Source organism: Chelonoidis abingdonii, chromosome 2 (genome assembly GCF_003597395.2).
Source record: "Chelonoidis abingdonii isolate Lonesome George chromosome 2, CheloAbing_2.0, whole genome shotgun sequence".
NCBI classification, from domain to species: domain Eukaryota; kingdom Metazoa; phylum Chordata; order Testudines; family Testudinidae; genus Chelonoidis; species Chelonoidis abingdonii.
In genome coordinates, this window is record NC_133770.1 from 77490870 (window position 1) to 77506860 (window position 15991).

Genomic DNA, 15991 nt, shown 5'->3' on the forward strand with positions numbered 1-15991 from the left:
AATTCAAAAGTTCGCGGGGCTTTTCCTGTTTACCTGCCCGCTGCATCTGAGTTCAGATTGCTGTCCAGAGCGGTCAGTGGTGCACTGTGGGATACCACCCGGAGGCCAATAACGTCGATTTCCGTCCACACTAACCGTAATCCGATATGTTAATATCGAATTTAGCACTACTCCTCTCGTCGAGGAGGAGTACAGAAATCAATTTAAAGAGACCTTTATATCAATATAAAGGGCGTTGTAGTGTGGACGGGTACAGCGTTAAATCGATTTAACGCAATTTAAACGTGTAGAGTAGACCAGGCCTCAGAGAAAGAAGATGACTTAGATGACTGTTTCTCTTCTGAGTATTTAAAACAGCAAGAAGCTGTCAAAGAGCTATTTTAATACTACAACCATTAAAATTTGAAGGCCTTCTCAGTAGGTTACTAAGGACACTAAGTAGTCACAGATTGAGAGGTAGAGTTCTAGCATGGATTAGAAGCTGGCTAAGAGACAAAAAGCAAACAAAAAAGTGAGCTATCAATATGAAGAGTTTTTTAGCAGTGTGCGAGGTTCTGTACTAAACCTAGCGTTTAATATATTTACTGACTGATTTAGAGAAGTGAGTAAACACAGATTGGCGGTGATGGGGGATTATATAAGGCTAAATTAGTTTCTCTTCTGAGGATTATGAATCCTCACTTTAAGAAGTGTGGAAACATCTAGCAAGTACTATTTGTTGGTGCTACGTGTGTGTCTTTTATTGTTCTACCAGGGGTGAAAGTAACTTAAAGGAGTTACTGGTACACAGAGCGGCCGGGCTGGGCAAGGTGAAGGGAGGTGGCCTTGGGCCCCCTGAAGGTCCCGCTCTCTCCCTCATCCCCCAGGACTCACCTGTCACCTGCAGAGCTGGGCTGGGAGGAGCTGATGCTGAGTGTGCCCACTTTCCACTAGGGGCATGGCAGCGGTCAGTCCCTGGAGCGAGGGAATAGGGTGGGGAAATTGGGGCAGAGCAGGGTGGGGGGACCGATCCCTGGAGCAAGGGACTGGGGAAATCAGAGCACAGTGGGGTAGGGTGGCCCATCCTGGAAGCTAGGGCCTGGGGTGGGGGGGCATCCCTGGAGTGAGGGGCCGGAGTGGAGAAATCGGGGCACCGCAGAGTGGGGTTGGTCCCCGGAGCAAGGTGCTGGGGTGGGGAAATTGAGGCACAGCAGGGCAGGAGGGGAGCAGACAAGTTAACGCGCACGCATACACACATGGACAGTGTCAGTACCTACTTTGGAGCCTGGTCCCAGAGTCATTCAGTTCCCCACATCAGGCGAGGGGGCAAGAAGAGCAGCAGCTGCTAAGCAGAGCTGTTCTCCAGGCTCCAGCAGCAGCTGCTGCTCTCCTTCCCCCACCACCACCACGCAGTGGCAGAGGCTGCTGGAAGCTGCCAGTTTCCCTTTTCGACCGGACATTCCAGTTGAAAACCAGACACTTAGCAACCCCAATTAGTCACAGTAGTAGGCCACCGTGTTGATAGCCTAGGCAAACATCCTACTGCTTCTTTGAGTGTTAGGGCTTCCAAATGCCTCTCATCTGTCACTTTGGTGTAAGTTAGTGTGCAACAGATAGAGGGGAAGAGATGAAAGGTTCCTATTCTAAAAAGTTGAAGTCTTACTACAAGATTACTGCAAGGGAAAAGCTTGCCATCTTTCTCTGTGAAGGTTAAACTCTTTTCTTCTCTACCAAATGTTTCCAGTGTAATCTTTGATTTAAATATTTTCAGTTAGTATTTTAAATATAAATAATACCAATAACTAAATTAAATTCCTTAGGTTTGAGTCTCTGGGGCAGTTACAGATAAATTTAATGTAATGGAGGACAGTGAATTACATAAGTGATAAAATTAAAAACTTTATTTAAAATAATTAGTTAAAGCAAACAGGCTTTACAGTATAACCACATATTGAATTTTATACTTACATTCTAAGATGAAATGGTGCATCCAGGGGTGATCAGTTCTTGGTTGAGAAGAATGGTGTATAATCTCTTTCTCTAATGGTATTTTGATGGTGTATGAGCACGCTAATCTAAAATTAGCATACTAGCCTTTTTATAATCAGTTATAACAACACCCTTTAATTAATTAGCATTAAGCTTGCCTTTTACCATATCTGTATTTCTGCTATCATAATTAAAATGCTTTCTTCTCCCTCACTGGCTATTTAATACTAAATATAATTAACATATGTGTAAATGCTATTCCAATATCTGTCAATATAGACAGCATTGTTCCAAAATATTCAAATTTTGTCTAAAACTTGTTAAAACCAGTTAGGTGCAAACATGTTATAAGACCTGGGATTATGTACCAATTTATCTCTAACTTGCCTCTGAAATGTCTCACTTTATTTCACCTACAGTTTAGCAGGCCTCACTATTGACAAGCCTAAATTTATGTTCCATAACCTAGTCTCTATTTACATTTCCACACATTTCTATTACATTTTTATTTAACATAAACAAACAAGGCTGCACCAGTCAATGAAACTGTTCTGTGTAGTGAATCTGGGCTCCTACAGTTGGGGGGTGGGGGAGTTGACTTCTTGCTCTGAGGACTCTTCACATACATTTTGGTTAAAATCAGTGTGTGTGGCTTGATGTTTTCTATTCCATAATATCAGAGTCCTGCCAGATGGAAGCAAATGGAGTGTTGCATCTGATTGAATTTCAACCTGTTTTGCTCACTGTGGTTTTGGAAGCATGTGGACAGTTGTAATCTGCAACCTTAGGCAACTCATGGTAAAGGCAAGTGGGGACATTGGGAACTTTGCTGGCAAAGATTGATAATGCTTCCCTACGAGAGGGTCAGGGTTGGGATTTCCTTGAAGAAATGCTTATTCATCTCTTTTTTTCAAGAAATCATTTCTTGATGTGGGCAGTTTCTAACTTTCCTTTTTTAAAGTTGTGGCAAAGCCACTCAGATACCATTTGAAAAGACTGTTGATCTTTAATACCTGTCTTTAGTTCTAGGAATTATGTGGAGCCTGTGGTGCTTTCATTGGCTGATAGTCTAGCAGTGTAAAAGGCTAGTTGTCCACCTTGAGTATTTTAGACATGATCAACCTTTCAGGTCACTGATCAGGAGATAAAGCTGACTCATCTATGGATCTGGAAGAGAGTGGATGGAGTTGCACTTCAATGGCTCCATTCCTGCCTTTTGAAGATATAACAGAAGTGGCTACTGAACAGTTGCTTATCTGCTCCAGAAGCTTTTTTCATGTAGGGAATCTTAGGGCTCTACTGTCTGTCCTATTGAATGTGTATATAAGGATACAGAGAGAGAGAAGCAATATGGACTTCAGTGCCATCTCTGTGCAGATGACTGGACTATGTCTCTTTTTCATTCAAACTGTATAATGTTCTGTCTTTATATTCTTGATGTCTGGCCAGGTTAAGTCCTGCATGAAAACAAGTTAAGTAGAGATTAAGGCTGTCGATTTAATCACAGCTCAAAAAAATTAATAGTGATTAATCACAGTTTTAATTACATTGTTAAACAATAGAATACCAGTTGAGATTCATTAAATATTTTTGGATATTTTTCTACATTTTCAAATATATTGATTTCAATTACAACACAGAATACAAAGTGTACAGTGGTCATTTTATATTTTTATTGTAAATATTTGCACTGTAAAAGTGATTAAAAAAAATATTTTTCAGTTCACCTCATACAAGTACCATACTGGAATCTTCATCATGAAAATGCAACCAACAAATGTAGATTTTTTGTTTTTGGTTACATAACTGTTTTGTTTTTGAGTGCAATATAAAACTTAGAGCCTACAAGTTCGCTCAGTCCTACTTCTTGTTCAGCCAATCGCTAAGACAAACAAGATTGTTTACATTTACGGGAGACAATGCTGACTGCTTCTTATTTGCAATGTCATTTGAAAGTGACAACAGGTGTTTGCATGGCACTTTTGTAGCTGGCATTGCAAGGTATTTACATGCCAGATATGCTAAATATTCGTATGTCCCTTCATGCTTCGGCTACTGTTCCAGAGGACATGCTTCTATGCTGATGACGTGCGTTTAAAAAAAAATGCGTTAATTAAATTCTGGCTGAGCTTGGGGGTAGAATAGCATGTCCCCTTCTCTGTTTTACTTCCATTCGGCCATATGTTTCATCTTATAGCAGTCTCCTATGATGACCCAGCACATGTTGTTCAGTTTAAAAACATTCACTGCAGATTTAACCAAACGCAAAGAAGGTAGCAACATGAGCTTTCTAAAGCTAGTTATAGCACTGAACCCAAAGTTTAAGAATCTGAAGTGTCTTCCAAAATCTGAGAGGGATGAGGTGTAGAGCATGCTTTCAGAAGTCTTTAAAAGAGCAACACTCCAATGCAGAAATTACAGAACCCAAACCATCAAAAAAGAAAATCAGCATTCTGCTGGTAGCATCTGACTCAGATGATGAAAATGAACATGCGTTGGTCTGCACTGCTTTGGATCGTTATTGAGCAGAACTCATCATCAGCTTGGACACGTCCTCTGGAATGATAGCTGAAGCATGAAGAGACATATGAATCTTTAGTGCATCTGGCATGTAAATATCTTGCGATGCCAGCTACAACAATGCCATGCAAATGCCTGTTCTAGCTTTCATGTAACATTGTAAACTAGAAGCGGGCAGTATTATCTCCTGCAAATGTAAAAAAACCAAAACAACTTATTGTTTGAGTGACTGACTGAACAAGAAGTAGGTCTGAGTGGACTTGTAAGCTCTAAGTTTTACATCGTTTTGCTTTTGAGTGCAGTTATTTTTTGTGCATAATTCTAAATGTGTAAGTTCAACTTTCATGATAAAGAGATTGCATTATAGAACTTGTATAAGGTGAATCTAAAAATACTTTTTTTACAGCACAAATATTTGTAATAAAAAAATAAAGTGAGTACTGTACTCTTGGTTCTGTTATCACAGAAATCAATATATTTGAAAATGTAGAAAATATCCAAAATCTTTAAATAAATGATATTTTGTTATTTAACAGTGCGGTTAATTGTGTGATTAATTGCAATTTTTAAAATCACTTGATATCTGGCTTGATCTTTAGTAAGGCTAAGATGACATGGTGCTGTATAGATGGAACTACCCAGAGAAAGTGGGGAAGATAATAGCAGCTACCTCTCTGGAGAGGAGTGTGTGCCCTTTATTAGTGAGATTCACAATCTCAAGCTGTTGATGGTGCTTGGCATTGCTGGATTTCCGTGGCCACAGCAGCTAGAAGTATGTTTATCTGTCTTTCTTTGGTGAAGAGACTGAAATATTTCATCTGTGACGTGGATCTTGCTATATTGCTTTTTTTGATGTGTAAAGAAGGCTTAAAAGGTGTGAGGTATAGTTTTGGTTTTGTTTAATTTTTTTAAATTTTGGCTTGTTTTTTTTATTAGAAATTCAGGTATTGTCTGACCTGGAAGACTCGAATCTTGGAGAAATAGTGACATGAAAGCATCATAAAAGTCAAGAGAGAAAAACCTGAGCAGTTTAAGTTCCTAGACTACGTAACATTTAAACTTAAATTACTCATATTTTGGAGAATGGAACCCTTTGTTAAAGACTGAATGTTAACCATATATACTTGTTGGAGACTCTCTCCTTCCTCAACAACTCTTTACACTAAACCATAGAAGACCAGTATTGACATTTCTGATATTTCTAAGGTTTAAAAAAAAAAGGAAAATCTTTAGACTTTTTTAAATCATAAAGAAGCAAAAGAGAGCAAAAGTTCAGTTTTTCAAAAATCCTTTGTAGTTAATTTTTAATGATGATTTTGATATGCAACATTTTGTACTTATGTTATTGATTTGCTTGAGTTGATTTTTTAAAAATCTATAAATATTTGTATTGTTTGAGTCCTGGCTACCCTAGAGACTACTTATGTATGCACTATCAAAACAGTTGAGATCCATTTAGATTCGTTAGCTAACAACCCCTAAATGTGAACCTCATTGTTTGCACAGGAGGGGGCTTTTGTTTTGGAATTTCCTTCCACTGTTGGTCTAGTGAAGTCCAAGTTCATTGACTTTCAGTGCATAATATAAAGGGTATCTCTTTACTTAAGGCTTGTCAGTTACCTTCACTCATGTGAAGTAGTACCTCACTCTGTAAGTGGTCTGGTTGATTTCAGTAGAACTGTTTGCAGCGTATTACTCATTAGGAGTAAAAGTGGCAGATTCTGGCCATTGTGCTTTTGCTTGAGTGATAGTACTTCGGTGGGATGAGTCTTTGTCTGCTGTAAGAGGGTCATTGTACCCTTGGTTGGGTGTGTATCTGTGCCTCAGTTTACCCTTCCGCCTCTGGGTTAACTACATATCACAGAATGATAGTTCTAAATAAAAATGTACACTTCCGGGGTCTGATTATGAGTTGTCAAAATCTGTTCAGCTGTTCACGCTTGTATTGGGCTTTCCAAGTTTAATTGACTCTTCCCCAGGGCTTCACAGTAACGCTGGGGTCAGCATCAGGGTTTCCCATGTCTCACACCATATTGCTCTTGTTCGCAGGTATTTCTGCTAAGACTATTCCAGACCCTTGGCTGATGCTGTGCAGCCAGCAGCTGCCCTTCAGCTGTCTCTCTGGAGAGCCCCACACAATACATTTCATATTTCCCTGGCCTCCCCCAGTCTGAGCCTAGAGTACTGCTTTTTATAGTCCTGACAGCCAGTCACATGCCCCTAAGTCACAATCCTTTCTCTTGAGTCTGTTTGCACTGTTGCAAGAAGCTGTTGTCCTTCCTGAAATGGAAGGTTAACACTTCCTGCCAACTCTGTAGTGGGGTCTTTGTAGTCTATCACAATGTGGATAAAGGAAGGAGTTCTTTCCATTTCTCAGTTTTGTTGGGTTTATTTGCTTTTTAACATTTTTTTTCTTTAATTGTATATACACAAAGATATTATCACGGGATGAATAAAAAAGAATTCTTTCACAGCCATGTTTCCTGTGCTGCTTATAATGGGTGTTTCTCATTCTCTTATTACAAGTACTGTACCACCATTTTTTTTGTCACACTGAACAAATATCAACCTGAATGAATCTACCTGAATGAAACGAAGTGAGACTTCCGTGTGTATAATGAATTAATGTAACATGGCCTGTAGATTTTCAGTGCTAATGAGCAGCTTTTTCAAAACCATAGCATGGGGGAGGAACCCAATAAATGCAAATGTTCATCAGGACAATTGTAGTTTGAAATCTGATACTGCAGGCATATAAGAAGGGAGATTTACTATCTGACCTTTTCACGTTCCTCTTTTATATATATATATGACAAGTTAGCAAGGACAGTTTCAAGCAAAGAAGACCTGAAGGTGATCTCTTACCCCTGAACTACACAAGATGACTAGAAACCCAAATGAAATGAAGACCTAAACTGGTATAATTAACCAATATCACCAGATATTGGCATGTATGGGTTTTTCTGACCTTTGTGACAAAACTATTGTTACTATTATATTTATTATTTATAAAGCCCTAAAATATGCTAGATACTTTAGGTATTGCAGATAGGAAGAAACTTAAATATTTGGTGGTAACTGAGGTATTGATATTGCTTGTTGTTTTAAAATATACATTTCTAAGTGTCTCAAAAATTTATTTTTTAAGATGGCCTGGCATACTTTGTCCTGATCCTTTTAATGGACAATATGTGACATATGACATGGATGGATATGTTGAAAGCAATCATGTAGAATTCTTAGGTGATCCTCATTCCAGAGGTTGGGTTGCCGTGAAATATATTAGCCGTTACCCTAACTCAATTAAGGTAGGCAGAATAATATATTAACATTTCATAATGCTGGCATTTTATGTGTATGCATGTTAAATATTCTAAAATAATTTACTTCATATATTTACTATTAAAGTGAATGAAAATTGCTATATGATCTGAATCAATAGCAGAATATTTGTTTAGGTATAATAGCTACCAATAACATTGTGTTAACTGTTTGGAATCTTGGGTTCACTTTTAAATTAAGAAATTTGAAAATCAGCTAATAAAATTATTTTTTATTTTGATGGGTGTAAAAAGCAGATTCAGATGAGCCTACGCAGTTGCATTTAAACACACATTTCTGTTCCCTAGAGCAATTTCAGAGAATGTAAACTTACAGTAATAGCCTCATGCAGAAAGACCTTAAGGAGTGTAACCAGTTTTACAACTTTCATACAGAGTATTCCACTCTTTTCTTACTATTTTTTTTTTTTTTTGCACTATACACTTACAGTCACAGGCAACCTCAAAAGCACTCTAGTAATTACTGATTTATTACTGATTTAACAAACCTAAAAGAATACCACCTGTTTCTGTTATTTCCAAATATTCTGTTTTTGCTGTATTTTTTTAAAAATGAGCCTAGAAAACAAAAACCTCAATGTGCATTTACTGTCAATGTGAACTAGAAAAAAAGTCACAAATATTTGCCATAAAACTGCCTCTCTCAAGGCTATTCCAACCTGCAGCTTTTCCACATGTAAAATGCCCAGTAGAATAATATACTCTTGTTGTTGCCAAGAGAAGGCATCTTAATAGCCTTGTCAACATGTTTCGTATCTGCCCTGGCCATGCGTCCTTTTAAGCAAAGATACCACTTTGGGGGTTGTATTGCTCGTTTGTGGTCATCTGGCAGAGGTGAGATTGCAGCTGCAACTTCCTCTTAGTACTTCATATGTGGTGGCCCTGCAGACTTGTTTATGTTAGCAGAAGTCTGGGTAAATCTGAAGTGAAGTTGGCCCACTGCCTTAATTTGGTGTTCTGAATGTACAATGGCTATCAATATCTTGATCTGAATTAAAGAAGAGGAAGTGTATTTTATTTACTATCCTTCGGTTTGAAACATTTTTCCATTGTTCACAGTCTCTCTTCAACCTTCATTGATACATATTTTCTTCTGGGAGACATATAATAAAATTACATCATTCTCCTTTACAGAATTGGATAACACATGATGGGTTCAGAACTAGCATCCTACTTTTGTTTAACTAATTAGTCATATTTTCTAACTGGTTTTGGCTCATTTTCTTCAAATCTTTGTGAGAAGTCATTTTTAATTAGCTGGAACTAAAATAGTCAATGATACATTATTTTATATCTGTATATATAATATAATACACATACATATTTATCAGTTCAAAGTTTGAAAGAAATTAAGAAATAACCTTAAAATAAACTGGAATTAGCCTTTAGAAAGGTAAGTTTTTTAGTGAATCAGTAAATCTAGATTTGTCTTTTAAACATTTCATAAACTTTACTGTAAAGCTCCTTTTTTATTTACATGTCTCTGGGGGGAAAAAAGGCCTCACTTCTGCAGTATGTAATTTGAGTGAATCTTGATTATCCACTTTGTAAATTAGATATTCCTCTTAAGTAAACTGTCAAATAGTCATTTGCCATGTGGTGTCCTTGCACCAGAGAGTGTACCTTCTCTATTTTCAGACTTCTCCAGACAAAGAGACTGTATCTGTCTCCTGGAACGTGAACAACTTACTCAGAAAATTAAACTATAGCTTATTGACACCAGCAGCAAGGCTTCAGTCCCTTCCCATCTAATGCTCTCAAGAGTGGAGCAGGGCTCTCAATTTAAAGGATTTCTACTTTAACATAGTTATATGAGAGAGAGAGTGAGTGAGTGTGTGAGAGTGTGAGTGAGAGTGAGTGAGAGTGTGAGTGTGAGAGAGGGCGTGACTGTGAGTGAGTGAGTGTGAGTGAGTGTGAGAGAGTGAGTGTGTGAGAGGAGAGAGAGTGAGAGTGTGAGAGAGTGAGAGAGAGAGAGAGAGAGAGAGTGTGTGAGTGGACAGCCATTATCAAGATGCTGCCCTTTGTCCTTTCTACTACACTAGCAGTATTTACCAAGGGCCTAACAATGGTCACAACCCATCTCAAGCATCAAGGTATTCCTCTATGTAGAAGTCCAACATAAAGGACATACAGTTTAAATTTTTAAGTCTCTTGATAAATTGGGACACGTCCATACTTGTACAAGCCCAACAAATCTCCTTCATAGGGGCTGTCTGAACTTGTGTTAGGCCAAGGCACATCTTGTAGCAGAGAGTTTGAGAAATTTATTAAGCAACCCTACAAAAGCAGTGATAATTTACCTGAGGCTTTAGGTCTCCTGGGGTCTTCTGTTTGTCACTTTATGCTTATCTGTGAATAAAGTGGGTACAGCACTGATTGGCAGCAAAATTAACTCCAAATATGAACTACATGGAACCTTTCCAGAGCATGTTTCCAAAAGTCTTCAGGATTCTCTACTAGTGAGCATTCCCAGACACTGTTTTGCAGGAGTTCATTTCAATTTTCATTCTCAACTGTTGTGATCATCACAGACTGGAGAGCTCACCTTCAGGAGGTTGATATATCACATATTCTACCCCCTTGTGGACTATGAAGCTCAATATAAATGTTCTGGAACTCTGTTATATGTGGAGGCTCTAATATATATATATATTTCCTGCAGTTGGCCAAAAGCTATATTATTCAAGTGCTAAGAGCAATATGGTAGCTATGTGTTATTTCAACAAAAAAGGACATTCTTACTCAACTGTCCGCAGCCAGTGGCCCTGTGAGACTGGTGCCTGGCTCTTGAAGTACACTTGATACCTCTACATCTGACACAAATAACATTTGCTAGCAGGTTCAGGATTCAGAGACAACAAAAGTTTTCACTGGAAAGACCATGGTGTAGCTGCTGTTTAAAAATTGGGGTCATTTGTCCATAGACTGTACTGATGCTCAATGGGAAGAGGCATATCCTTTATTTTGCTTCAGAGCAGGGAGGGGTGGAGGTTTGATCACAGATGCATTTCTGTTGGATTGGAACAAAGGAATTCTATACATCTCATTAATTTCATTGATCCAATGAGTAATCAGAAGAATGTAACAAAACATAGTCCAAGTCATATTGGCTGCTGCAGCAGGGGCCAGACAATATTCGTACAGAGATGAAGATCTCTCAGAGGAGTCTCCATTTCTTTAAATGGTATTAACTGATTTTCTCTTTCCAGAAGACTCATCTTGCAACCTAATCCAGAGTTGCTTCACCTTATGCTTTGATTCACAGAACAATGAGTACATCTGCTCTCATGTGCTGTAGAAGTGCAGGAGATTCTGCTACTATCTAGAAATCTATTTACTTTGAAATGTTACACTTGGAAGTAGAAAAGGATTTTCCTCTGTGGGTAAAGGAAAACAGTCCATCTCCTCTTACAACATCCAAATAACTTACTTTAAATGCAATAAATACTCAAAATATCTCAGTTTTTCCTTGCTGACATCTCACGGTGATATCTCAGCATATCCTTTGCCAGTGAAGGGTTTCCCATGTCAGTTATCTGCCCATCACAAGATTTCTGAAAAGAATTAATAATATTAATAAGCCTCTGACTATGAGATGCTGGGACTAGACAATAGGGGATGTATCACTTGATAATCACCCTGTTCATTTCCTTTGATGCATCTGGCATTGGCCGCTGTTGGAAGACAGGATACTAGGCTAGATGGACCATTGGTTTGACCCACTATAGCCATTCTTATGTTCTAATATCGCCCTCCTAGTCATAGAACCCGGTCAATCATAGGGCTTTACTTTGGTACTGTAAAGTTGATAGACTCTCCTCAAATGTTGGGAATGTACTCTTTGTTTCACATGTTATTAAAGACCTAATTTTTAATCACAAGTACATCTGCAATGAGTGAGTTGCATGCTTGAATGACTAGTCTTGATTTTATCTAATCTGTGTTCTTAAAAAAAATCTTATCTGGGGAAAATTAGATTCAATAATCCAGATGGATAGGACTACAGCTTTGTCTAGATTAGGAAGAATGTTTTTCTAAAAGTTGTTACCTAAATTGAGTTGGCTAACATGATTTGAAACACTTAACACCTAGTGTTGACACAGTTTAACACTTTTACAACTGTGTTAAAGTAATAGTGGAAGAAAAAGAAAAACCCCTTGCCCAAGTAGCAGAGAGAAATTTGTATGATCTGTTAAAGATTTCAACGACCTTTTGATGGTTATAACAGAAAAGGCAACTAGATTTGCGGAAGATGGAAGAAAGCCAACTAGTGTAGCATCTCCAGAAGAAACTGCACCTCCCTGTAACAAGCAAAAGACTATATGACTCTGGCCTTTAATCTGACACCATCAGTTCCTAGGAGGCAGATGTCTACTCTTCTCAGAGGAACATCCACTACCTCAAATAATTGGTCATGGAAATATTGAGAAGAGATTTGCTGTACAAACCAAAAACATCATAAATCCTTGATTTATCTAATCCTTCATTCCAAAAAATCCCCCAAGATTCATGGAACAAGCCATCGCTCATCTCATCTGGAGAGACTTTATATTTAAATACACCATGAACACACACTTCCATGTTGAATTTAAAATTGAGACTCTTCTTAATACTTTACTTTGTAATTATTTTTTTTTAAGGAATCTTCTGTGGTCCATGGATATGAAGGAAGCATACTGGAAATGGGAAAAATCAAGATGTCATAATGACTGAAATAAAAAAGCACAAATTCTTAACTTTTTCATGAGCTTTTTAGTCAGTCTAATGACATTAAGGTCACATTTATTTATATGCATGGATTTACCAGCTTGATTTAAATTAAATTCAAGAGATGTATAAAGAAAAGTAAACAATTGCCAGTTATATTAATTTCTAATTATCAGTGATATTTAGAAATGCAAGTAGTATCAATGAGAATTGAGAAATAGAAACAGCTTACTCATTTTACTTCAAAGTGGTCTTGTTCTACTATTGCTACCACAGAAGATACATTAACAAAAACTAAATATTGAGTAAACTTATAATTTAAGTGAGTTGCCATGTGAAAATATTAATCTGAAGTTATTGGCGGTATAAAAAAGTAAAGAACTCTTGACATTTTGACCCATATGATTGCCAGAAATGTTATAAAGTAATATTCCTATTAAATTTGTGTCAAGTATCAGAGGGGTAGCCGTGTTAGTCTGGATATGTAAAAGCAGCAAAGAATCCTGTGGCACCTTATAGACTAACAGACGTTTTGGAGCATGAGCCTTCGTGAGTGAATACCCACTTCGTCAGATACATGCATCTGACGAAGTGGGTATTCACTCATGAAAGCTCATGCTCCAAAACGTCTCTTAGTCTATAAGGTGCCACAGGATCCTTTGTTCCTATTAAATTTGATTTGTTTTAAAATATTCATTTGAAAAAATTAACTTGCTAAAAGAGATGCTTCAAATGTAAGCTAGAACATTGTCAATTTCATCTTATTTATGTTCATAATATTAACTTTGGCTTTGTCCATCTAATATTTAAAAGTATTTATTATAAAACAGAATAGCCAAATCAATTCAGAAACCTAACTATTAGTAAAGAAAGGTCTGTTAGCATTCACTTAGAAGTTTTGAATTATATACCTGACATTTAAAAAAACTTTCACTAACTTTTTATAAAGTTCATAAACTCTTGAAAATGTTCTGTTAAGTAGTTTAATAAAAATACAAGAAATGAATCATTTTTTCTTCTTACACCGGTACATGTTAAAGGTATTTTTGTCAGGATGTTTATTTTGGTTTGGTTTGGGTTTTTGGCAAGCCATTAGGTTCTTTGTGTCTTTTCCTCATCTGTAAAATGGGATGATAATTATTACAATACTTCTCATGTAAGGGCATTGTGAAGATTAATCAAAATGTTTGAAATCCTTTAAGGGAAGATGCTGTACATGTAAGGCTTTATTATTATTACTATTGCTTAATTTCAATTACCTGCTCAAAATTATGTTTTGAAATTTAGAGCTTGCTACTTACTAGCAGATCTCTTAGCAAACGTACTCAAAAATTGGATTAATTTTGAACAAGCTCTGAAGACACATTTAAGTCATAAGAATTGAGATTTGCTGTATCTTTCTCACAAATATATCATGCCAATAAGTAAGGTTACATGAAGTGTTTTACCACAAGACTCAGAACTTTTTCCAGTTCACAGCTCTGACATTCTCATGGTCTTTAACTTAATCTTTTTAATGTATCATATTTTAGTTTCTGGAACTGGGAAATTATTCCTGGAAACTGCATCCCAGCTGGGCAATTGTAGGGAAAAACATGTCCCCAAGATTTTAAAATGTGTATGGATCTATGAACCATGACAAATTTTGCAAGGCAGTGTTATATACTATGTTTGAAAGTTTTTTTGCAGTTTAATTATAAAGTTTGTCAGATGATTTTCAGCCATTTTTAAAAAACCTTGAGAAAGTTGAGGCTGCAATCCAAAGTATGCATTGTAGGGGAAATTATCTTAAAATTTCTTGCAATACATTTTCCATCTTTTTTGGTCTGACTGATAATTTGACTATTGGTAACAAAACAATTATCTGATCTAAAATTTTTCCAGAGAAAAATTGTGAGTGAGAAAAAAAACACTTTCAGTTCAAAGATTCTCCCGAGTGCTTTTCAGCCTGAGAGCCACTAATCTTTGGCATGGGAAAGTTTCAGATTGAACAATGGTCTTATTAAAAATGGTTGATTTCTTGAAAATTTAATGATCATGCTCCTTTTGCCCATTTATCATATTCATCACCTCATCAAGCACAGTCTTCAGTTTATCACTTACCTACTTTACTGTGAGATCCTAAGACAGCGAAGTCCCTTGTTCTGCTCTTGGCTGACCAATCCTGAGGATGCTCTGGCTCTGTACATGATGGGATAGTGCAATCGTAGAGCTGTTGGGGAAGGGGTAGAAAGCTTGTGCATCCCTCTTTTTTTATTATTATTATTATTTTTATCCTGTCCTCATCTCCCAGGGATTGTGATTTCAATGGAGGGAAAGAGAAAAAGCCAGAAATGGGATACGATGAGTCTCTTTGCAGAGGATGTTGGAGCACTGTCATGAGATTTCTTCTTATTCCCCCAAATCATAATAGGAAAGGGAGAATCTTTTGCTCAGTGGTTCTGCCCTCTCTCGGACTGATAGTTGTTTCAGGCACAGCCCACCAGAGTACCTATACTGATGATTCAGATTCTCAGCTATCACTCACCGCATTTCTCCCCTACTGGAGCCACTGTCACTACATAGATCTTTATACTGTATCTATGCCATAATATCAAGGTGCCTCTGTAGTGTCAGGATACCTAAAATATTCACCAGCTTCTTAACTGCTGTTTATGGCAGCTTGGAAGTGTAATCATGGACTTAATCCTTGGGCAGAGTGTGGAGTTAAATGGCACTACATTGTTGAGGAGCTGTAGTCTGTATTATCCTTCATGGTTCCAAAACCAGACAGTTTGCAGATAGCCTTCGGGCTCCTTGTAGTCTCCTGAGCCAAGTTTAGGCCCACAGTTAGTGAATCTCTTTTCTCATCAGTATTTGGAATCCATAGTGGGTTTTTTGACATTGCTGCAAATATTTCTCTTCAGATCTTAATATAATATCTTGAACACTCCATGCCTTTACTGCTGTTAATTTCTCTCCAGAATTTGATATTGAATGAAAATTGCCAGTTTTAACTCGTGTGAGCTAACAGACGCTTGTACTAAAGCACTTCATTAGCAATTTTCAAAGCAGAAAATTAAACATACATAAAGTACCACTGGTATCCATAAATACACTAAGGTAACACATACTCATGATTTAAATCAGGCATCTTTCATTCCTAGGTTACAAATAGTTCTCTGCACATAGTATATATGACAGATCTAACTGCTCCATTGCATGAAGTTTTAAAAATGATAAGCTGTCTCACCACTTGAGGACACGCATTTATTCACTGGCAAGGTACACTGGTTAACATCAGTTTTCTTTCTAACCAACTTGTAAAGAATTCCATTTTGGAATTTCAATATTGCCTTTAAGAAAATGTTTTTCTCAACTTTGTAAAATATTTTTCCAGATTTTACAGTCCTTTTATCATTAGTTCCTTGCGTGCAAACTATGTAGTTAATTAAAAAATATTTTATTCTGTGAGA

At 37.2% G+C, this 15991-nt stretch overlaps 1 protein-coding gene across 1 annotated transcript in view; it reads left to right on the top strand.

Annotated features, from left to right (window-relative positions):
• ZCWPW2 (zinc finger CW-type and PWWP domain containing 2) overlaps positions 1-15991 on the top strand; it is a 134475-nt gene that overhangs the window by 11306 nt on the left and 107178 nt on the right. The window contains exon 2 of the mRNA XM_032790018.2: positions 7637-7796. Coding sequence (XP_032645909.1) covers positions 7637-7796 — 160 coding nt within the window. The remainder of the gene's footprint in view (positions 1-7636; positions 7797-15991) is intronic.